The sequence below is a fragment of the Plectropomus leopardus genome, chromosome 4 (assembly GCF_026936395.1).
Source record: "Plectropomus leopardus strain MGB_pleo_1.0 chromosome 4, ASM2693639v1, whole genome shotgun sequence".
Lineage (NCBI taxonomy): Eukaryota > Metazoa > Chordata > Actinopteri > Perciformes > Serranidae > Plectropomus > Plectropomus leopardus.
The window spans coordinates 32,256,022-32,279,536 of NC_142179.1; the positions used below are offsets into that span (position 1 = coordinate 32,256,022).

The 23,515-nt window shown below is 40.1% G+C and overlaps 1 protein-coding gene across 11 annotated transcripts; it reads left to right on the forward strand.

The window, feature by feature from the left end:
• Positions 1 to 1,299: 1,299 nt before the first annotated feature.
• On the forward strand, positions 1,300 to 21,749 carry cdca2 (cell division cycle associated 2). Of its 11 annotated transcripts, none has more exons than XM_042488751.2 (15): positions 1,300 to 1,496; positions 2,144 to 2,336; positions 2,537 to 2,673; positions 5,938 to 6,103; positions 6,514 to 6,668; positions 7,089 to 7,223; positions 9,721 to 9,850; positions 11,779 to 12,110; positions 12,512 to 12,563; positions 12,670 to 12,744; positions 13,182 to 13,309; positions 13,782 to 13,847; positions 14,083 to 14,151; positions 16,718 to 16,895; positions 17,113 to 21,749. In XM_042488751.2, exons 2-15 carry the CDS (start codon positions 2,144 to 2,146, stop codon positions 18,069 to 18,071), a joined length of 2,775 nt encoding a protein of 924 aa, XP_042344685.2. In that variant the 5' UTR covers positions 1,300 to 1,496; the 3' UTR covers positions 18,072 to 21,749. The 11 variants fall into 11 exon arrangements, with proteins under 11 accessions (XP_042344685.2, XP_042344692.2, XP_042344686.2 ...); XM_042488758.2 differs by having other exon boundaries at positions 16,736 to 16,895; XM_042488752.2 differs by having other exon boundaries at positions 14,086 to 14,151.
• The last annotated feature ends 1,766 nt before the right edge of the window (positions 21,750 to 23,515 follow it).

A 23,515-nucleotide genomic window follows, 5' to 3' on the forward strand; every position in this document is an offset into this window, starting at 1 on the left:
ATGCTTCATGTGGTCGACAGTCCCAGCTGTGGAGACGCGCTCACAGATGCATCTGATCTCAGTGTACTCAGCTGTGCCGCAGACTCCAAAGCCTCACAAAAGAAGGAACTCCATGTGTGTCTGTGACTGGTGTGTGTGGTGGGTAGGCTTTACTGAGCTTTTCAAGACTAGACCACAGTTCACCCACCTGTTTGGGCTTATTGATTTTTTACTATGCTGTATGTCAAACTGTTGTAAACCACACTAAAATATCGCAATTTATGGTTAAAAACATTTTTTTGTGCCATTCATTTTGGAGGCTTTTTCACATTTTTTTATTTAACACGAAGTACTATGCCTCCCTGCTCTGGTTGCCCCAAACCCCTCCCTTTCATGTGTGTAAAAAGGGAAAAACAACAATACAGTATGCCTCACTTTGCTATATAATCTCCAAAAAGAAAATACAGAGAGCTACCTGTCTGGCTGACAGATTGTGGGAGTTTTAACTTTGAGCATCAGGTCAGCGATGAACCAACAGACTGAGAAAAGGATGCAGTCGAGCTCCAGCTGTTTGGTTTCAAGACAGCCAACAGCAGATGGGCCCTACAGTCAAGGGAGCGAGTTCCAGTCCAGCTGGATCACTGGCAAAAAAAAATGTTTTTTATATCAACCCTTAAACATCAAAATGATTGATGCTGCTTGCTTTTTCCTAACATGCATTTGCGCTGTGAATCAGTGTTTGCTTGGTTTTTATTTAAATTAATGGGGAACTTATTTTTATCACTAGTGCATAAACAAATCAGTCAAGCCTGTACATTATAATGATGTGCAAGAGGTGTTGTTTGTTTTAGTTTGTTTGTTTGCTTGTTTCAGAAGCCTATATATCAAGTCACACTCCTTTCTATGATATAATATGATACAATATATTTATTATAATGCATTATATTATATTATATTATATTATATTATATTATATTATATTATATTATATTATATTATATTATATTATATTATATTATATTATAAGTCGTGTTGTCATCTATCTATCACGCTCTAACTTTTGGAGGTCACGTGGTATCTAGTCTGGCATTTCTATTGGCCAATTCATATTAAACGAGTCCCGACCATTGTCAAGCCCTTAAAAACACGGAAGTTAGTTCTCCCAAACGATACAGTTTCTCAGTTATTATTATTAACATATTTTATCAGTATGCGCCATTATCATGTACAATTGAAAGAAATCAACAGGACCACGAAATATAAACCGTGTTTAAAAGTTTTCCAACTGTTTGTTTACATGCGTTGCCGACTCTTTCGCGGAGGGATACACACGCAGCCGCAGTCTCTGGCGTGGAGCGAGATTTGAATCGCCCTCTGCTCGCTTTTTATCGTTTGTATTCTGTAGTAACATGTTTTGAGATTTTAGTGGCCTTTTTTACGCCACAATAGCCTATACATGTATTTTAATATATATTTTAATTGAAGGCAACCCCTTTTGTTCACCATAAATTGACAAGGTAAGTGTTATACTCTCTGTCACGTCAGTAACACTACCGTTGCTACTGTGAGCTAACGTCCCGTGTGAAGAGAAGCTCGTGACAAACGAGGTATAAACAACATTTAGCGTTAAAGTCAGAGATAGTTTTCCGTGTCAGCAGTTACAACATAACGTCCCCTGGCAGCAGTCTGCTCTCCATTCAGTGCATGATTCACTTCATAAGCACATGTATTATGAAGCTCATGCGGGAAGTGTTGTCTCAACATTAACGTCAACGCTAACTTGGTGTTAACGTGTTACCGGGGGTGTTCAGCTAACCATATTAGCATCCTGCTAATGGCAGTTGCGCGTTACTTTTTCCATTTTTTTGGACTTTAGGGAGGTCGTTTTCATCATGTTGAACTCGTATTATTGTCACCTGACATGGTTGCAAAAATGAATTGGAACAAAATATTAAGTAAATAAATTACAGGTGACTTAACGTTACAAGCACCAGGAAATGTATTTTATAACTTTCAATAAACATTTTGTTCGAAAAGAAAAACGTTACAAGTACCATGTTGCCATCCATTTGAAGTTTCTCAATCGTAACTATTGTTGGCACTCGTTTTCTCGTGGCTCTGCTGCTCTTGAATTATATCGGATGTAATCAAATTGTCTATGCAGATGGCTACCGTGGAGATGACCACTGATAGCACTGAGGGAGACCAGGAGAGGGGAATCTTGTCCCCATCAGTAGTGGACTCCACTCCTGTTTTAAATGACTTCTCAGCCCCCCTGAATTTCTCTGAGCTCACACCTTGTCAGTTCGGCATCTCTGTCCAGAGTTTTGCTCCAGCATCATCATCAAACCGTAAAGGTGAGACGACAGAACTGCAGCATGCATGCTAAATCTTACCTCAGTCTTATATACAGTATGTTCCCAAATCAGTAACAGATGCCCTCGAGCTCCAGTGCATGCATAAAATAAATCAAAGACAAAACACATCAGGGGTTAGTTTTTATTTTCTGTATATTATTGATGCTACTGAAGTGGCATTCTTCTTCCTTTTGTTCTAGATAAGTCTCGCCTGGCACAAATAAAGGCAAGGCGGAGGTCCAACATTGGTGTCCGGGGCTCCCCAGAAACAAACTCCCTCATTCGCTTCATGGCACAACAGAGAATGAAAACTCCACAAACCCCCAAAACTCCAGAGGTGAGATGCTTCTCAGGATACAGTTTAGCAAATCTTGCACCCCTGTGACATCATGTAGGAGTGCGAGGCACTGTTCACATTGCAGTCTGACTTTTGGTTGGCTCTCTGTGATCAATATTGAAAGTGACATATATTTATGATACTGACTGTATTACATACTTTCTGTGCTATTTTTCTTTATCTGGCATACAAGGAATGTCACTGCCACAACTACATATAGTTGTACATTCAAAGCAGTGCTGCATATCTGCAGTACAAAGTACAGTACTGTTTCTGCTTTCTGATACAGAGCTTGCTCTCTCCAGTTCACTTCAGCTTCAAAAGATGATTACAGATGAGTTGAGGTCAAACTACTCCACTGGATCTGACACCGAATTCTCACGCATTAATATTGCAGAGGCAGCCTCACATAGTGTGGTATTTTGATTTTTATAGCCTATTTAACTTATTAATTATGACTTGAATATTAACAGTGAAGTATGCACTCTTTGTGTCAGTGTTTACAAACACAATAGTTAAAATGCTTATTCATAAATATAACCATTTACTATGTATTTTTAATGTGTAATTATGGCTAAGGTGTTGATGACTGAACTAGGCATATATGGCATATATCAATTTCAAAAACAGTGCAACATTACACATTACTGTATGTGAGAGATTAATTTCAAGAGATTTGACTAGATTTACATTTACATCTTTACTGTTTGTGCTGTAATTTGTTGACAGACCATTGCCATTTTGATACAGAAAAAGGACAAGACTGTTTTACAGTACTGCACAGCCAAAAGAAACGATACAAAATAAGAAATATAAACATTCAAAATACTCATTAGGCAGAACTGTGCATGCAGCACTGTCTTGGGTATTACGGTACAGTCTTTCTTTTTTTTACAGTACAGTCTTTCAGTCAGTCTTTCTTTAACATAAAATTAGTATAATACATTCTGATCAACATGACATAAGACGTTGACAGTGTATTTGTGTGAATGTTCCAAAGCATTTGCAATTTTGTTCTAAAGAAAGATAAAAAGCCTTTATGGTGTGCACAAGTGACTAGACGATGTGGAGGTTGAATAAGTAGTTTTCAAAATTTAATTCTGATCTGCGAAATACACCAAAGCAACTGAGAAGAACTGCAAAACAAATCAAAACAGAGTAATGTGGTTAGTGTAAACAGAGGCTCCTGTAAATAGATGTTGCGGAACGTCACATTAGTTTAGCAGAATTATTACCATATCCTGACCTGATGGCAGGCAGGCTATCATGTCCGACTTGTCTAATACATGTCACACACAGTTGCTTGTATAGGATTATTGGTATTGTGTCCAGATAGAGACCGTACAAACAGTACTGAGCTGCTTTATTTAGCCATGATCAGCCTACATGGCACTCTCAGGAAGTGTTAATATTGACAGCAGCTTTATGCATCAACGTCAGCTTAATGCAGCAAATGAACAGAGTAGAACAGAAACTGATGGAGCACCTGCTGTGAAGTGCCAACGTTTAAATAACAGAATGACTTCTGGGAAATGCTACAGCAATATAATAAAGCAATTTTATGAATACTGTGGCGCCAGCAGAAACACTGCATTAAAACGCACATTCTGTCCTGTGTAGATCAGTTATGTTATGTAAAGTATTGTATTATAAGATAACTTAAATTCACACATAATCTTTCACAGCCTCAGTCATTTTGTGTATGAATGTCAAGAAATAATTGAAACTTAACAATAAGCTATACACCCACTCAGCAATATCAAACAACACAAAGCATTCCATTGATTTTCTCTTATATAAAACTAAATATGTTGAAATATCAGAAAGAAAAGACAATCCAGTTGCACATTTTTGGTCACTTGCCAAAGTCAGATCGATTTTAAAGAGCATTCTTGTTGAGGATATCTTCCCCATTATTTTTTTTTAAAAATCTCATATGAGGGATATTACTGTGAATTTGACTAAATAGTCAGTATTACTCAATCAACAGATAATGTACTACTCTGAAGAGAGCTGGGCGCTCCCTGGCTTCTCTGTACTTAAAATACTAGACCAAATATATTGGATCCACATAACAAGCCTTGACAAGATCAATGTGGCGAGAAAGGTCAAACCATTTGAAAGTGTAATACTGCGTAAACTCTTGTTTCTTCTGCCATGTTGAATACTTTTTACAGCTACTTCATAAACTAATAGCCCACAGAGAAGTCATTAAAGTGATACCTCACCCAGTATTTCATTATCAAAGCCCTGTAGGCTTGAGAGGTGATATTAAAAGTCGTCGGTTTTCCTTTTAACAACAAACATGTCGGTCTCAGTTTATTCTTAATAGTAACAAGTCTCCACGGCATAAAAGCACAAAAACATCTAATGACACTTTTCAAATCACTTCTGCACCACTATACACTTCTCTGCCAGCCATCCTTATTCCCAGTATGTTCCAAACCCAAATATGCTTCAGATGGTTAAAAAGTCTTTTAGTTGAGCTAACAATTGACAGCCTCTAACTTATTCTTCTAATTTATGTATTCTGATGCTTTCAAACGTTTGTTAACATCAGTATGTATTTTCAGTCAAGAAACTAACCATGCCTTTCTACTACGCATGTGATTTTATCTGAAATCTTTATGAAAAAACTATTCAGGATTAAGCCTTTAAATACACAGCTTCCATTAGGTTTCTATCATTGCTCACACATTGCTTCAGATAACATGATTCTGATCAGTGAAGAAGAGGGGGTGGGAACTAAAAAGCTTAAGCCAATGGCACGAGTCTTCTCACAAGCACATATGGTATGTGCTAAGGATTCATATGAAAGCTGTATATTTAGTCACATGTTGTCAAACTGCATGTTTGGAACACCGTGAGCATGTAATGGAGAGAGGAGACGTTCATTATGCTGCATAGGTGGTTTAAGAAGTTTCTAAGGGTTTTTGGTGCATTTTTCCGACGAGAAAACTACCAAAGCTCAAGTGTGCAGGTGGGTCTGATATTAAAGGATTCGGTTTTGGGTCAGACATGACTTGAAGGAAAGTATTCTTTTACTTTTGTGTGACAGAATATTCTCAAGCATGAGAGCTAATGTGACTTGCCTGTTTGATGATGCAGAGCTTCGTAAACTTGTAAAAAGCAATCTTCCTGGAAGGAGTATGTGATAGATGTGCTGCCTCTCAGTAATACCACTTCTGTAATTTCGGGAAGTCTATGACCTGTCAAGCTGCATCACTGAGCAGATATGTTTGTTTTTGCTGTCTCAACTCGCAGCTTGTCAGAAGTAGCCCCTTCCTTCCCCGGGTCGCCTCCACGCTGAGGCAGAAGATGGCCTCCTTCCAGAGCCTGATGGATGTGGAGGAGAGTGAGGTCTGTGATCTGATGCCAAGGCAGGACAGCAACACTGGAGGATGCATCAAGACAAGAGATTATCTGTCTGGTGAGGCTGCCTCATTGCCACGGGATTAATAGTTTCATTTCTCAATGAGGATCTACGCCAGTAGGATTTCTTTATGATGTCTGAAGGGACTGTTCAAAAGCAGTGGATTAATGCATAGCACAGTATAAGCCAGACTCTGACAACATCTTGCAGCAGTCATTTCTCATGAGTTTGGTCAGCTTCTTAAATGGGCCAAACTGAGCTGTTTGTTGCTGAAGTGGGACTTTATCTCCTTTCCTTTGATCAGGTTTTTTCATGTTTTTTAAGCTGTATTTTATTATGTGTTTATCTGATATGTGATTTCTTTTTTTTTTTTTTTTTTACTGAGGTGTCCCAAAGTCCCATTTGTTTTTGTATTATTATATAACATGTCTTTTCAGTGGATGTTTTTTTTTTTTTTCCTCTCTCAGATGGGAACAGCAGTTACGAAGGGAAGGAGAACCACCCACCAGTAGTGACGCCTGTACCCAGCAAGAGGAGGCGCCTGGGCCTCCGAGAAGGCTGTGAGGTTGAGATTAGAGAGGCCGGCGCTCCTATCCCCCACTTAAATTTAAAGGAGCAGCAGGTACACTCACTCTTACCACATACTTACTTGACTGCTTTAAATAATTTAACTAAAAGGTTTTTCCCCTCTGTACTTGAATTCCACAGATTATTTTTACCTCTGTGAATGGTAGAGCTCAGTGCTACACAGGACTTTTTAAATTCAAGCATCCAAAAAGAGAAAAGCAAGAACTCTCAAGCAAAACAGTTTTGTTTTTAAGTGCTGGATATTGAGGTTTATTTATTTATTGTAGCATCTTTTGTCTTTTTTTAAAAACTCTGAGCCTCTATGGGTATCCCTTAAAGTGCAATATCATGTTTTTGTATGATTTTAAGCACTAAAACAGCAGTTTGGTGAATGTGTGTTTCTTGTAACCGCAGTAGTAGTAGTGTGCTCTGCAGCTGAATAAAACCGTGGGATTTCTTTTAATCATATCCACAGGAGGAGGAAGAACCTGTGACACAAGGACCACTGCCATCCAGTGAGACTGTGGGAGAGGCCCAAGCTGTGCTTATATCCCCAACCCTTCATACTGACTTTGAGCTCCAAGCCTGTTCCCCTGCCAGGACCCAACAGGTTAGGTCTTAATCCTAACTGCAACACACATCCTCACTAGGAGTGTTGTTCGAAATGAATCACAGTGAAATAATGTTGACTTCTGTGATTCTGCTGTGACGCAAATGCCTTCCTACCTGTGAGGATGCCAGTTGAGTAACAGAATGACACTATAATTCACATGAAAGAAACATCAAAAACACAGCTAAATCCAGTGACGAGTTGTTGTGTAATGGACAGCACAACACGAATCAGGAGGAATTCAAGCAGATTATTTTAAAACCACGAACGAGAAGTGACATGAAGTGATATCGCTCACTAACCAACATTTTCTGAATGAAACATGTAATGGCCTCTGCCCACAGGCTCAGTATAGCACACTTCCGTTGCAACAAGCAGTAATCATGTGCTTCTCAGCTGCAGCCACACAGCAGGTGATAACAAGGCAGATTTCCTCCCTCAGCAAAGTGCTGTCTTACCCTTAAGTTGTCAACATGTCTGGTCATGCGGGCAACAGGAGAGAAAGCACCACTTTTAGAAATGTTACTATCACTCTTTTTACCATGCTTCCTCAAGCAGGAATGTAATGCCGTTATTCTGCCTCAGTGTTCTGTATGAAAGGAATAATTGCCAAATGGGGAACCAGAGTTGTCTGGTCTCTAAGCTGCAGGAGTAGGGCTGCACCTGACTCTGAATTATGCCAGCACTCTCAGATACAGCAGTTCAATACTAATACTCCACTATTCTTTTTTTCTTTACTTTTCTTTTTTTTCCAATTCTAAAGTTTTAAAGTTTGAATGGGGCTCAGCAGGACATTTGCTGACAGCAGCAGTCATGTGATATTGTAAACAAGCTAACGGTGCTAGCAACCAATCGCAAAGACGCAACAACTTTTTTTTTTTGCCCAGACTAGATATGAAACAAAAGCCAGAGACTGTATCATGTTAACTTACTGTGAATACTAAAATTCACCACTTCTTCACCTTACGATGCATTCTCTTTCTCCCTAGAACACTCTCTTCACAATAAAATCAAAGTACGCTGCACAGCACACTGACCAGGAAAAAACAAACAAACAACCAAAACAACAACTACTCATCTCAGTAAACTGAGCGGTCTCCAACTGATTATTCAAATCTCCGACTTTCAGGGGACAGCCCTGTAAAAGAGCCAAATTGATGTCTACTTAAAAGGGACTGCTGGCTGTAAGAAACAGGTGTGATGTTTTGGCAGTTTTTTATGTGTATGACCCATTGCTGGGAGATTTAAACATCAGTCAGCAGATAACTCAAAGGAGAACAGCAATCAAAAATGTCCGCAATGTGGAGAGACAATGAGGTCTGGGAGCTCCTTACCCTCTGTGCAGAGGACGAGATTACATGTCAGACCTCTCACGCCTCTTTTGCTGTGGGTGCTATCTAAGGCCACTCTCTCATATAAACTCAGGGCAATGTCCTGAGAATCAGGTCCAGACATGACCAGAGGTTCTCTTTTACACATGTAGCGCACACCAGGAGATTATCTGTGTCTAAAGCATTCTCACCTACTGAAAATACTCTGGTTTAGGTCTTCACCATCAGATGATTTTCTTCCAGTTTCACATGAACCTCGTGATAGGAATGTCATCAGCACACCCACCCCCTCGCTGTTAATTCCCCGAATGATTACCTATTCTATTCACACACGAGCTCAATCTTACAATAAACAGACTTTGTACCAGGCAAAAAAACAAAAATGATTCAACTGAGTCAGACATTTGCGGTCTTACATACAGCTCCTCTGGGTAATGTGTACTAGATATTTTCAGGTTTGCAGGTCATCTGTGAAAAGGGCTTAAAAATCACACTGTGGAGCTGCGTTAAGCTGGTGTTGTTTGGTCATGTATAAAAAAGCAAGGAGGGCCTTAATTTGTGGCCCTATCACTGACTCTCTTTAGTTGTTTGGGGTGTTTTTTTTGTCAGTTTTTAAGTACTCTCTGTGCATCAGTGTTTTTCCACTCCTGCATTTTATGGTCTTAGGTTCTTCTAAAACGTAGCAGTCTCAATTTTGTAATCCACTTTTCTACAGCTGTACTGGAGCTGTATTTATTTGTGTTGAGCTACTGCTTATGCTGACTGAGCATTTCCGGCTCCTTCTGCCCCATATTAAAAGTTCTCCACAGGCAAACAACTTGGAGGTTTTTGTTACAGAGCAGCAAGAAGAAATGCAGTTTTTGTCACTTAGTTCAGTGATGACAGTTTTTGTTAAAAAAAAAAAAAAAAAAAAAGCTTTACAAGACAATATTTGCACATTTTCAACATGCCATCAGTTGATCAGTTTCATATATTATAAGACATAACTATAAATGCTATAAATGAAACCTGCGGTGAGCTGATTAGATGAACTAATTAAGATCATTTCACACTCAGCATCAGATTATTTTCACAATAACGTTCACTCATACTAAACAACCTTTTCTGTGTAGCTCCTTGAACTACAGTCCAACAGTATGCGGGACTCATGTATTCTCTCTCAACAGGGCAGTGTCTTTGAACACCAAAGCTTCAGCCAACCACCACCTGATGATTCTGCAGCCGCTTCACCAACCCAGCCTGCCCGCTCCTCCCACATCCCCTCTCTCCCTTCTCTGTTGGAGACGAAACCCACAGGTAAACACACAGTGCTCTCAGTGGTCATGCAAGAGTAACTGGCCTTTTATCTTGGTTCAGCCCTGTCTTTGAGTCTTGATAATGCAGCTCTAAGCTTTATGCAGTGCATCCAGGCTGCATACCAAGAGAGTGGCAAAACTGTGTTTTCACAGAGGAAGTTCATGCTCATTAACATCATTCAAGTTTTCTGTGTTGGAGAACACCATGGGAGTTTTAGCTACATGAGGAAGTGTTAATGTTCTCATGAAATGCCAGTGTTGATATCAAATACACCAACATGGGATGAATGTGCAATAGCTGTGCAAATAAAGGGATCAGCACCCATCCCTCACAAGACCTGTACTTTTGAATAGCAAATTCAGTTGACCTAACATGGATACCACAGACATGACTTTAACCCAGTGAAAACTTTTAGCTATGTGGAAAAAAGCTACAACTTTTCAAATTTATAGGAACGACAATTACGTTATTTTATAATAAACTTTAAAGAAGTACTCCCTCACATGGCCATTTGTAAATACTTGTGTTACGTTCTTAAGTTGTGACCAAAACTTTTTTTGCAAGATTCCAAAAATGATAAAAATTCTTGATGAAAGTCGATCATGTTTGACAACAGCAAAAATATATCAAAATATTTGTTTACACAATCTGATATTCAGACAGACTTGTACATTCTGTTTCCATATTCGGTCTGACATTGCGCCCATCATTACTAATTTCCATAAGAAAAGGGGCTTTGATTTGTGTCCGCTCAAATCTAACGTCATTTAAGTTCACACTGATGCATCGCCAGGCCAACATACCTGTTTTTTTAAAAATTTAAAAGTGGAACAGAGCAAAGTAAAAACAATCATTACGGTGTTGAGCAATACTGGAAAGACATGTCAATTAAGAACGGCTTGGATTACAGCGTCTATCTTGTCTATAGGGCTCACCATTGTTATTATTCCTCATTGGTTCCAGCGCACCGCTTGACAACAGCACTAGTCCTAAATCGCTAGCACACCTGCAGCTTTCACTAGTATTTTTTTTTAAATGATTTTAATCAAGAGACCGCTGTTTCATGTAACAGTGCCAGACAAATCACTAAACATAAACCTTGTGGAGTGGGTGGATTCTGAGGTCTGGACCCAGGCAAATACTCATACAACTCATGCAGTACAATCCATGTCACATTTATTCAGTTGTATGCTCAGTTCTTCCAAGACAGCCCTTTTCGACAGAAACTGAACTAAAAGTGAATTTTTTCTTTGCTCTCTTCAAAGCCAGACTCCATTAACAAAAAAAGTCATTTTACCTTGCTGAACACTGAGCTGCTGGTCTACTGCTGCTGCGTTCATTTCGTTTTTTTGTATTTTTGTGTGACTGGTGAATCCAAACTATCCTTTAAAGCACCAAAGTCACACAATAATTTAATCAAATGTTTTTGTTTTGCTGTTGTTAAACGTGGACCCCTCTGACTTCATGAATACATTTAACAATTTTTAGATTCTTCATTCACTGGAGGCATGTGAGAAAAGTTTTCCTCACAAATTCAGTGTAACCCAGTGTAAGTAACTGATACACATCTGGGATTGAATTATTCCTTTGAGTTGAATTCTGGTATGTAATACAAAATATCTTCAAAAAGATTAATCACTGTTTTTGATTTCTTCTTTTATTTTCTTAACTGACATGACAATATCTGAAAACCTTAAATCTGTGTTGGTTAAACTTCCAAGCAAGTACCCTGGACTAAAAATTAATTAGTTATCAGCCTGTTTTCTTGTGATATTTTTTTTGCAAGAGGATTGACAGTGTTTTACCAAATATTAATAAAATACCAAGAGTTTCTAGCACAGTAGCTTTACTTTCAGCCTCTTCATACACTGTGTAATTAAGGCAGTTTAAGGTAAATGGCTTATTTGTGCATTCTGCTGTCTTTGCAGGAGAGGATGACTCCACAGGGATGTCTGCGGTTAAGAAGAAGAAAAAGAGGGTGCACTTTGGAGGTCCGCTCTCCCCTGAGTTCTTTGATAAGAACCTGCCCCCCAGCACACCGTTACAGAAGGGGGGCACGCCGGCCCGGGCACCCACACCAGGTGGGAGCTTACTGCCACGCTCGGTGCTAAAGACACCGCAGAGGAGCGAATCCCAGACACCACAAGCTCAGCTAGATCTCCGCAGCCCCACTGTGTTTGGTGCTTCACCTACGCTTGCAATGCCTCGCAATCGCAGAATGCAGTCTGTGGAAGAGGACAGAGAAGAGAAGGATGGAAAGGTAAAGAAGGTGCCAGGGATGCTTTAAGACTGGCTGTGTTTCTCTGATGCTGCTTGTCTGTACATGTCATAAAATGATGTCACACCACTAAAATATTTCATTGAAATAAGCTAGATTTTCACAAGCAGTCAGGGCTGTTTTGTTTTTTGTTATCAGTACTGACACCTGTAAATATGTTAAACTGTTTACAGTTTTTGTTTTCACCTAAGGGTCCATTTTTTTTCTTGGAAGTATACTTGTAAATTATAGCTGGATAAAAGTCTAAATTCATGAGCTATATTGTTTAATAATTGGCCCTGTATATTAGTTACACAAACCACAATATGGTCTGCTATCTGGTCTAGATTATACATTTTAGTCAGCATTGAAAAACATTGTTTTTCTTTCTTTTGTGGTCCTAGATTTTTTTCCCTACAATGGAAGAGATTGACTCTGCAGTGACGGGAGATACAGGTTGATTATTACAGTTTATTTACTCCGAGAGTTATAACTTATTGTCTTGAGTTGAATGCAGTCACAGTCTGTATGATAACAGCTCTTTCATTTATTGCCTTTTCAGAATGCACGTGGGTGGCCCAGCCGCTGAATTTAGATACTGCTTTCCATGAGGAGTCTCTTTCTCACATTCTGACAGGTGAACTACCATCATACTTCTCCATTTTTTTCTTTCAATGACACTTAACTATATGTCCTCATCTCTCTGTTCTCTACCCTTCCTCGTCTCCAGACATGTTCGAGAGTCTCAGACTGTAAGACTTAAAATAGAAATGAAATTCATGTTTGTTGTGTGTAGCTCAAACAGCCCGGTTTCTCATTTTAAGTCAGCTAAAGAAAGTAGGCCAATTGCCAATCTACTAGTGTAGAAAAGGTCAGTTTCAGGGACGTTTTAAATCCGTTTGCAGGTTTGAAAGATTGTACAGTACAGTTTCATTTGTATCCAAAGTCCTGTTTAAGATATTTAGTCCCCGTCTGTTTCCATTCACCATGTTGACTCACAGAATCAATAATACCTACAGCTGACAAAACCTCAGCAGGTGTCATTTCAGCTGTAATGCTGTCAATTTTCCCCAGAGTCTGAGACCCCGAGCGCAACCTCCCAGATGGATGCCCTCGATGAGCCTACATCGATGCCAGAGAAGGAAAAGCAGCATGAAGCAGATGTGGAAGCTCCAGCCCAATCGAGAAGCCGAAGGAAAAAGGTCTGTCATTATCGCATTAAGTTTGTTTTGGGTTTTTTTTAATCTACATTCTTGGATAGGTCATAGTGGGTTCACAGGATGTATTTTTTGCAACACTTTGCTTTACATTTATTCAGTGATAGTCTGTTAATATCACAGGAATTGGGCTTGGCAATAAAATGATATTTATTATACCGAAATCATGACATAAGAGTAGATACTGTTAGATACTTTTCCTGGTTTCAGATGCTATTTACACTAATTTTCTATACTATTTTAGCTGTACAATTGTTTGCCGGTGAATACTATTTTTCAATATTTTGTGAAAGCACCTGTAGGCAACTCTACAATTTCAGTATTGAGGTATTTTGTCAAAAATATCCTCATAATTGATTTTCTCTGTATCGCCTAGCCCTAATTACTGTCCTCTAAAGATTCCAGTACTGTGAACATTTCATGTCATACTCTGAAAACCTCTAAATCTCTTCCACAGCAGTCAGAACCAGAGCAGACATGTACCAGCGAGGCTCCAGCTCGCTCCAGCAGTCGTAAGAGAAAGGTCTGCTAATACCACACGCTGCTTTCAGCTTGATCTCACTTGTAGAAGTCTCCATTTACCACACGAGACTTCTTTTTTTAATAATTTAGAGGTCATAACATGCTCCCATTTAATCTACTGTTTAATTCCACTGGATCTGAACTAATTCACATCAGAGGATATCCACTTTGTGTGTGAGTCTGGCAGAGAGACGGTCTATATAATGTATCCTCATGCCAACTCTGTGTTCCCCCAGCAGCCAGAAAGTGAACCTGTGAAGAGGTCGACACGCTCTGCTGCCAAGTCGGCCTCTGGGAAGATGAAGGTGAGTTGGCTGAGTCTGCTGGTTTGATTTCTCTTTACACCTCTCCACTGCAGGATCTGCAGACATGTCTTTCCTGGAGGCAGTCACTGAGCTGAGAGCTGCACAATCTAACTACAACTTGCTTTGCCTGAGTTTGGGAAGAGAAGTGTTAATATGTATGTTTAATATGCCCGAGTCAGTCTTCCCTCTACACATGGCACACACCACAGATTTATCGTGCTCACCACAGGATTATAAATAATGTGAGTTCCATATTGAAATCTTACATTTATTCATAAAATTGTGCTAAATTCTGCATTAGGGGAGAGCCTGCACTGCTGTCACAGATAATGGCGAAAAGCAGTGGTAAAAGGCACAAAGGTTTTTTTTTAATGGGTTTAGTACGATCCAAATAGTCGTGTTAAAGGATGAAGGATGCATATTCTGTAATTTTTTTATTGTCAAGTATTTCTGACCAAAACGAAAAAAAATTCAGTCCGTCTCTCAATACTTTTCAACTTCCCAGATGTGTTTGTGGCTCTTGGCCCCAAGCTATTAATACCAACTGAGGATGCAAACAAACTCACAAACACAAACCTTTTTATAAAACACTAAAGAATCTCCAAAGTATTGTGGCTTTTGCAAACATTAACCCTTACAGAAGTAAATAGTGAATTTGTTAGTTTTTTGGGGTTTTTTTTAACTTGATTTGGTGTCCTAATAAGTATTTGCCAGGATGGTGTAAGAGGGATTTATTCCAAACTACAATGACCATGTTCATAGAAATAAAAGAACATGTCACTCAGAATTACAGTGTGGCTTGTTGAGGTAATTTTATAGTTTTACAACAACGGAGCTCTATGACACCAAGGAATAAGCTATATTATGCTTTAAAAACACACACAATACTTGTTAGTGGGATAAATTCATTGTCTGTTTTAGTGTTTTCATGTTGTTGTTTTTTCTTGTTTTTTAATTGATTAATATCTTTATTTCGAACATGTGAACTATAACAAAAACAGCAGTTAAAAACATGAGTAACAAAAAGGGGAAAAAATCCTCAATTTACCTGTGAGATAAGGAGTAGGAACGAGTAGGAACTTGCAGAAGGAAGAAGCAGAACTCAAAGTAGGACAAAGTATAAATTTATGGGATGGTATTTGTTGACAGTAAGAAAAACAAGGAATATCACCAAACTTTAAGCACAATCAGACAAAATTCAGAAATGGGATAATCTAGACAAGAACAGCAAGCGAGAGCCTCACTAACTACATGCATCACTCTGGATGGAAATGTATCCAGTAAAACAGTAAAACACTTAGTTTGCAGTTGACGATATGCATTTAACAAGCTTGGCTCCCTGCTATTTAAATCTGGATCGCTGTATCTAATGATACTGTAACTGTTGGTGTCTGGCTCCTCTCACAGCTTTTAAGATGATTTTGAGTTTCTTGGTACATACAGTCAGGCCTATGTTTTGGTCTAAATTGGTTCTTATTCCAGTTGTGCCGTGTCACTTTGCAGAATGTCTGCAGAGTTGATAAGATTTGATTAAAGTAGCGTCTAAGTACTTTTAAAATCCTCTGTAGGGCACAAGTAGTCATTCAGACAGGACCTTAGTTATCAGAGGACCAACCAAATAGGATTTAATACCCTCTCAAAAATGAAACGGCTCATCTCAGTGGGCTTATTTTGATACATAACAAATTTGAGCACAATGACACTGTGTGGGGGAGGGGATATGACTCACATTTGCCCCAATAACAATGCACATAGCAAAGTTAAGATCTAAGTAGCTCCCGTAGAGAAGTAAATGAGTGAGTCACTGCGGGGTGGGGGTTGGGAAGGGTTGCTGCAATACAAAAACTCTCTTTGATCATGAAGCTCAGTGTCAGTGTATAATTCTGTGATTTAGCTGTGAAGTGTAAGAAGACTGAAGTCTCTATCCAATCACAGTGAGAAACAAAGTGACAGCAGGGCTGAGTTAGTTTAGTGTTTGACATGTCTGTGTCATCACTGCGCTGCAATTTTTACAAACTATGATAAAATCGCCACATCTCTCACCGCGTCCAGACTCCCTTTTCCTGTGTGCAGTTATCAGACTCATATAACTGTAGTTGCATCCAGTAACTACTACTAACAGCAGAATGTTACATTCGGGAAACAGTGGGTGTTTTTGCAACTTCAGTATAGAGGATAATGATAGTCATTACAACTTCAGTAATATCAGCTGCCTTACATTTGACACAAAGCTCCACTCACTCACAGGGGCACAGCATGTTCGGCTTTACCATTTGTGGCACAGCAGCCTTCGGGGTTAAGAGTCAGATGTTGCTGTGGGCGGGGCATTTAGGGACGCTACAGAGTGACTGCAGGTAGAAACAGGCGGCTGCATCAGGACCAAAGTAGCGCATTTATTTGATTTGCTATCAGAAATTAAATAAGATAAATAAAAAGAAAGTCAATATGTGGTGGCCAGTGTTGATAATGTGGCTGGCTGCCACAGATAAATTCATTTATGGGAAACACTGTACTGAAGTGATATCACATGTCAAGTGACATTGACATGTCAGTACAAACGTTGCAGATTGTTTTTCCACAGAAGACCTCTACAGCAGCACGGCGGTGGAACAGGGACGTGGACCGCACCCTGTACGGCTCTCGGGCGTACGCCTCCAAGAACCCCGCCCTGAGTCCCATCACAGAGGCGCTGTCCCTCACCAGTCAGTCTCCAGCAACACAGAAGACATTACTTTATTTTTATAGTAAGTTAATACATAATTATGGGTCTGTTCTATGCTGTTGGGTGAAAAAAGCCTTTGTTATCCATGTATTTTTATTTCCTTCATATATATTTTTTCATGACATAGGACCCTTCTGTGGTCAACAGACACCAAATTTATTTTTGATCCCTGAAAAGTTAGAACTTATGGAGGGCTGCAGTGATCCAAAATTATAATTTGTCCTCATTTCTCCCAACAGCCCCAAATGATGACACCCACTTGAACTCTGAGATTGCTAACGACACTCAAGCAGTGGGGGACCTCACTGTGACAAATGACTTGGAAAATTCTTCTGGAGCTTCTGTCACAGCTCCCAACCTGAGTAAAGACGGCGTCACAGTCACAGGCAGGAGGCAGTCAGGGCCGAGGGTCAGAGGAGGTAGACTGAAGAAAAGGAAGGTCAGTGTCACTGATGATGTCCAGTTCAGTGAGGACACTCTGGACCAGACTGGAGGACAGACTGAGGAGCACTGTGAAGACCAAACCACCACAAACCGTGAGGAATCAGGGGAAACACCACTGAACTGCTCTGTGTCCCAACAAAAAGAAGTCGACACAGGACATGACGCCCAAACTTCTGCAGATGCATGCTGCACAGACTCAGATGGAAAATCAGAATGTCACGACAATCTGGATGCACCCACCTCAGACTGCCCATCTCCGATCCAAGAATCCAACTCCACATTCAGTCTGCCAGCAGAGCCAGCACAGAAAAAAGGCAGGCGCGGAAGGAGGAGCTCTGCAATCAGCTCAGAGCTACAGGAGCAGGGAAACCAGGCAGAGGAGCACCAAACGAGCCATGAAGTAAAGGAGGAGGCACAGGGAGAACAAGCAGCTAGCCAGCAGGAAAACAACATCAGGTCAAGCTCCGATAGCCAGGAGGAGGGAGCAGCCGAGCTCGCCCCCTGGCAGGCAGACTTTAATTTCGAGGATGTGTTTAAACCTGTCGCCACTAGAGGGCAGCGCTCAGTGCGCCGCAGCCTGAGGAACCAGAGCAATGCAGAGCTGAGCAGCAACAGTGCAGGTCTCGCCTGGCTGCCTCGTACCTCCCCCGACTCCAGTAAAGAGGCCCGCAGGAGGACCCGGGGCCGGCGCCTCAGTGCTGCTCCACCTGTCCAACCTCCACTCCCTGAGGAGACACAAGACAGCTCTTCATGAGAGTTTAAATCAACTAAATGAGCTTGAACTGAGATTTAAGAGGGATAACTAATACACTCATCACAGCTCCACACATACCTCCCCTGTTTTTTTTTTTTTAGATTAAATTGAATGATTTTCCCAAAGAACAGGCTGATTGTTTTATATTAGCAAAAACATTGATGCCTTTGTTCCCTGCGAAGTATTAGAGCTGACCAGTAATTTGTAATTTGCCAGTTTCCCCTCCGCTAACCAAGCCAGTCAATAACACTGTGAGCCCAATCATCTCTGCTGACCACCTCCCAATCAATATCCAAGCACTCAGCTGGTAATCACACTGCATCTCCAGACTCACTCTCCAAAGTCATTGGATTGAGCATCTCCAAGTCAATATCTGCTCTTTGTGGATAGATGAAGACGGCCATACTGCGTTCACCATCTGTCACGCAAGGCCAGGCAGGAGGAGGGGGTAATAATAATGAAATAGTAATGGGGAGAGAAAATGTGCCTCACACACAGAAATCTAATTAATGGGCTCCAACAGTTCTGTTTATTTGTGGTTTCTTGAGTGTTTTCTTCTCTTTTTTTTTTCTCCCTGTGATCCAAACTGTTAATGTACAGGGAAATGTCCAGGAGGGGTTCCCAACTTGTTGAGCTTTTAATGGATGATTTTAATATACTGTCAATAATTAATAGTAATAGCCAGCTGGCTTGAAATTGTCTTGCACCAAATTAGAAATAAGTTCTCAGTGAGTTTCCTGGAATGACAAAATGTACATTGCTTAGATTCTGATTAAAAGCTTTGGTTGCGAGTAAAGACACCTTATTAGATCAAATTGTGTTCATTTAAACGGATGATTTAGACTCATTTAAAAGGAATTCATCCAGATAATAAAACAGCCACCGTCACCACAGATGTGACGATCTAGCTGCGTGGTCCGTTCAGCCCAACAACAGCAGCTTTCTCCCTTCACATAAACCGCGACCTTTTTGCCGTAACCGAATGCATCGTTCCATAAATTACCACCCTGATCTACATTTTGAACACAGCCAAATGACTGGAAGTAAATTGACCTCTAACCTCAGATTCCAGCAGTCACAGATTCAAATCAGCTCCTCTTTACCGGCTCCATCCATCTGTCAGAGAGAGGGAGTGGAGAGAGAGCAGTAACAAATTGAGTTTCAAATTCAGTTCACATAGGAAAATTGGCTCCCGGAATGATGCATGGCTGTAATCTATCCATCACGGGGTAATTGACTCACTCCCTTTACATCAAGTCAGAGTCACTTGGCTGAAGGACACCAGAGGTTTCTGGCTCCCAGTGTGTGCCAAGGTCTCTGTATCCCCACTGGAAGACTGATGGACAGAGTCTTATAGCCGTTAATGTAGCTCTGGCTCGACGCTGTGGGGCTACTGTGCCATCTGGTGGCGGACTAAAGGAGTTGCAGTTGCCAGTTGCTCATCCGTCAACTTGATCAACAACAGGGAGATGAAAGAAGTTGCAGGAACTGATGTTATTGGCAGGAGGGGAAGTAATGTAGTAGATGCACATTCATTTATGTCAAAGGGGCTTTTGTTGGCTGAACAGAAATCACTTAAGGCTGGCATGTTTACTGTTTTTTGGTGGGGGGGGGCAGGGGTTAATAGCATCATGCGCACATGTTATGACTATCTTATTTCTATCTGATTTTTAAACTTGTAACTGGGAGTGTTTTTGTGAATAGGCTGTTTTATTGTGTGAGCCACCTCTACACAAGTGGGTGTGGGGTGTGTGCTCTGTGTCTGAGAGCGGGAGCGAGGGAGAGTGTGTGTGTGTCTGTGTGTGTGTGTAAAACAGGGGTGTGAAGCCGAAGCCCCTGTCCCTGGCAGACGGGCATAGTGAAGACGGCTTAACACAAGAACAATGGGGTCCTTTGACCAAAACGACGCCCCCAAGACATGTGGCCTCCTGTCACCGTGGCAACCCCCCATGGGACAGGGAGCGGGCTGACAGCTGGAGAGGAGGACTTACAAAAATGGAGTCCATTTCTTTCCACTGAAGCTCCCCTGCTCTATATCTTTTCCCTCTTTCCCCTGTCGGCCTCCACTCGGGGCCCTTATGAATGTGGGTTACATCTCATTTTACAGCTTCATGTGATTGACCTTACGAGCCTGATTCACCACCTACAGCTCGTCCAACTCCTCCACACACAAAAACAGAGTTCAAGAGAACAATAAATCAAGTCTTTATGGGCGCTCGTTGCTGTCAGTAATAAGAGCGCATTGATCTCATGGACAAATATGGGGCTGAGAAGATTTCACACTCACTGTACACTTGATTTTACGGCTCATTTTAAAACGGATGAGCACTTTCTGTACAGACACAAAGAGGCATAATCACTTATTTGTACTTCCAGATTTAGAGACTTTTGTCTTTCAATTAGTTAATTAGTAGCTGAATGGTATTAAGTTGTCCCGCCGCCTCGGTCCTTTCTGTGCTCGATGCTGTGAGCCCTCTATTATTGATGCTCAGAGGCGCACTCTCTAAGCCCTGCGCAGCTCTCCTATGGAGCTAAAGACAGCAGGAGGAGGGCAACAAACAAAGGCAGGACAACAACAAGAGAGCCTCCAGCTACTCTCAGTTTGGTTTTCTGTCCCAGTGTGTGTGCACGCTACAGCTGTGGCTGATTCAGACCTGCTTCCAACAGCTGCCTCTACACGCAGCACTCAGACAACAAGGTGTACTACAAATGTTCAGTGTTTGATTTGAAAAGGCTACGTAGTTCTTTGGGGAAGAAATCTGACATTCATGGTTTATGCCTGAAGCACATTTATACAGAAGTGTAATGTATTCACTTGGGAAGAAATATATTCAACTCGTTTTTATGAATTAACATCATTGTCTCAGAATTATGAGACAAGTTCTAAATTAACTACATTATTAAGTATTATGAGAAGTTTTCAGGGAAATAAGAAGTCTGCTCTTGTTCAAACTAACATCATTATCACTGAATTATGAAAAAAAGGTTTCATATGAAAAATATTTGCCTTGTTTTTCTGAATTAAGAAAATATTCTGGGATTATGTAAAAAAAAAAAAAAGTGCTCATTTTGGAATTAAATTGACAAGAATATAATCTATGAATTATGATCAAAGCTTCTATTAAAAAATATGCTTTTTTATTTATTGACAGTATTTTAGAATTCTGAAAAGGTTTTTGTGAAAAAAAAAATATAGTCGTGTTTCTGAATTAAGAACATCATAGAATAGTGAAAACTTTTCCTAAAAAGACAAAAATCAGCTTGTTCTTCTTATTTTATGAGTTACTCTTGTAAATTCTCGAGATAATAAGATAATTATCTCATTTATTTAGAAAAGAAAAGTGAATGCATTGCACCTCCTTACATTCCCACACAATAGGTAGTTAGGTATTTCTGGCATAATTAAGATTTAGTGTTGGCAGTAATTGAATGAGCAGCAGGAGGCAATGTACAATATTTAACTGTTGGTTTTTCAGTAAGAGATTCTGTTTATTTTAGGTTGAGGGTCAATCGCGATATAAAAATCTGCCTTTTTAAAGTTGGCTTCATGGAAATTTTCACTGGTCTCCAATGCAGCAATCCTCCGATACCGTACCTTCATCATCTCGGCTTTGAATAAATGCATATTGTATTGTTCTTTTAAAGCTTTATTAAATATGGTACAACATTTGCATTTCACATTGGTACATTTATTGGTGGTCTTTTTACCTGCAGTGTCATCCTGCGTATTTTCACATCTGTGGAACTCTGACAGCGGGATGAACCCTATTCTTCCAAAAGGTATTCTTCTTATTAAGCCAGATTGAGTGACACATCATTGTGCTATTCACAAGGAGGCTGCTCTTGGTGTGGAAGCATCTTCAGGTGAATGTATAGTGGCTTTATATATATTTATGTCCCTGTCTCCAGGTTCCTGCATTATCTGTAAACGCATGCAGAGGAAGGCCAGAGGAGGAGAAGAAGGAGACAACTTACATCCTGTTAGTGTCGAGAAGCAACAGGATTTATGGTAAACAGAAATTCTGAGACACTGGTGCTAACAACACTGTTGCTGTTCTGTCTAAACAACATCACAGAGGAAAGAAGCGTCCAATTATCTTGACCACAGTCTGACTTGTATGTGGAAATTATGTGCATATATTTACATGCAATATGATTAATCAGTCAATTATATACAATTCAACATTCTGGCAAACACATGCATCAATAGGTGCATTATAGAAAACAAGAATACAGATGAATGCATGTACATGTAGGAATCACGGTGGATTTGAGCACACATGGTGTAAGGTTGTGTCTGAAAACAGGAGGCTAGTGTCAGAATAAAGTGTGATTTGTTACACAGGACACAGAGAGCTGCCCACTGACATACCTGTACAAATCTCCAAAATGTCTGGGCATGTCCTAACTTGGATTCTCTCTTGACTGATGCAAGGTGGAAAAGTGTGTCTTCACATTAGTTTAAGTAGAGTCTGCTTGAAAGTTAACTCTCCCAACATATTTACCGTTACTGAAAAAATACGGAGAGATTTGATCCATATCCCAGCTTTGTAGGAAACTTGGAATTTATCTAAAAGGTTTGGTGGTTTCTTAAAGATGCAAAGACTTTTCAATAAAAGTCATCTTTTCAGGAAAAGTCATAAATGTATATGAATCAGGGTGTGTCTATTAATTATAATAGATAATTACATTTATCTATGTAATTATCTAAATAATTATAATTATATAAATATTGGGCCTTTAGAGTCATTAAATAGTTTTAAATTGAAATTTTTAAGGTCTCAATCTACATTTTGGCTAATGATATGTGCAAGTTCAAAGTAAAAAAAACCTAACCTAACTCATTTTAATAATCTTATTCTGATATAAAAACCTGCACCAGACCCCATAAGTACTTACCTTTATAACTTTTTGCAATGTTTGATCGAGAAAAAGATGATTTGTCTAAAATTCCATTTTAAATGCAGTTAAAAAAAATATATAAAAAGGTGTTAAAAAGTGATCAACTTGATAAAGAGTTTCCAATTATGCTAGTAGGTAAGGGTGCAACTTTTTTGATACATGTGCTAAATTCTGCATACCCCCCTAAAATAGGCTTTTTTGGGGGGGGGACTCCAGAATATTGAGAAAAATATGGAATTACTGAGTCCTCTGAAACATTTTAAGGTCCAGGTTGTGAGATTTAGGGGACTTTAGTGGCATCTAGTGGTGAGGATTGCAGACTGTAACCAGCTGAAACTTCTCCCGGTTAGGATTCCTTCAGTGTTCATTATTCAGGCGGTTTTTTTTTAACGGGAGCCGAATTGTCCGCAGAGCTCTCCTTGTCACAGGGTGATGGCGTGTGTGTATGTGTGAGGGATTGTATTTGATTACTTGTCCTGGTGGTGGGGCTGTTTTGGGTGGGGGCTCTCTGGGCGTCCTCTGGGTTTCATGCCATGACTGGT

What these genes read in the sequence shown, in the direction of transcription:
- cdca2 (XM_042488751.2), top strand. Translation starts at nt 2,144, where the DNA reads ATGGCTACCGTGGAGATGACCACTGATAGCACTGAGGGAGACCAGGAG. An exon ending in TAAATTTAAAGGAGCAGCAG is followed by an intron (nt 6,669 to 7,088) that starts GTACACTCACTC and finishes TCATATCCACAG; the next exon opens with GAGGAGGAAGAACCTGTGAC. An exon ending in CCCCTGCCAGGACCCAACAG is followed by an intron (nt 7,224 to 9,720) that starts GTTAGGTCTTAA and finishes CTCTCTCAACAG; the next exon opens with GGCAGTGTCTTTGAACACCA.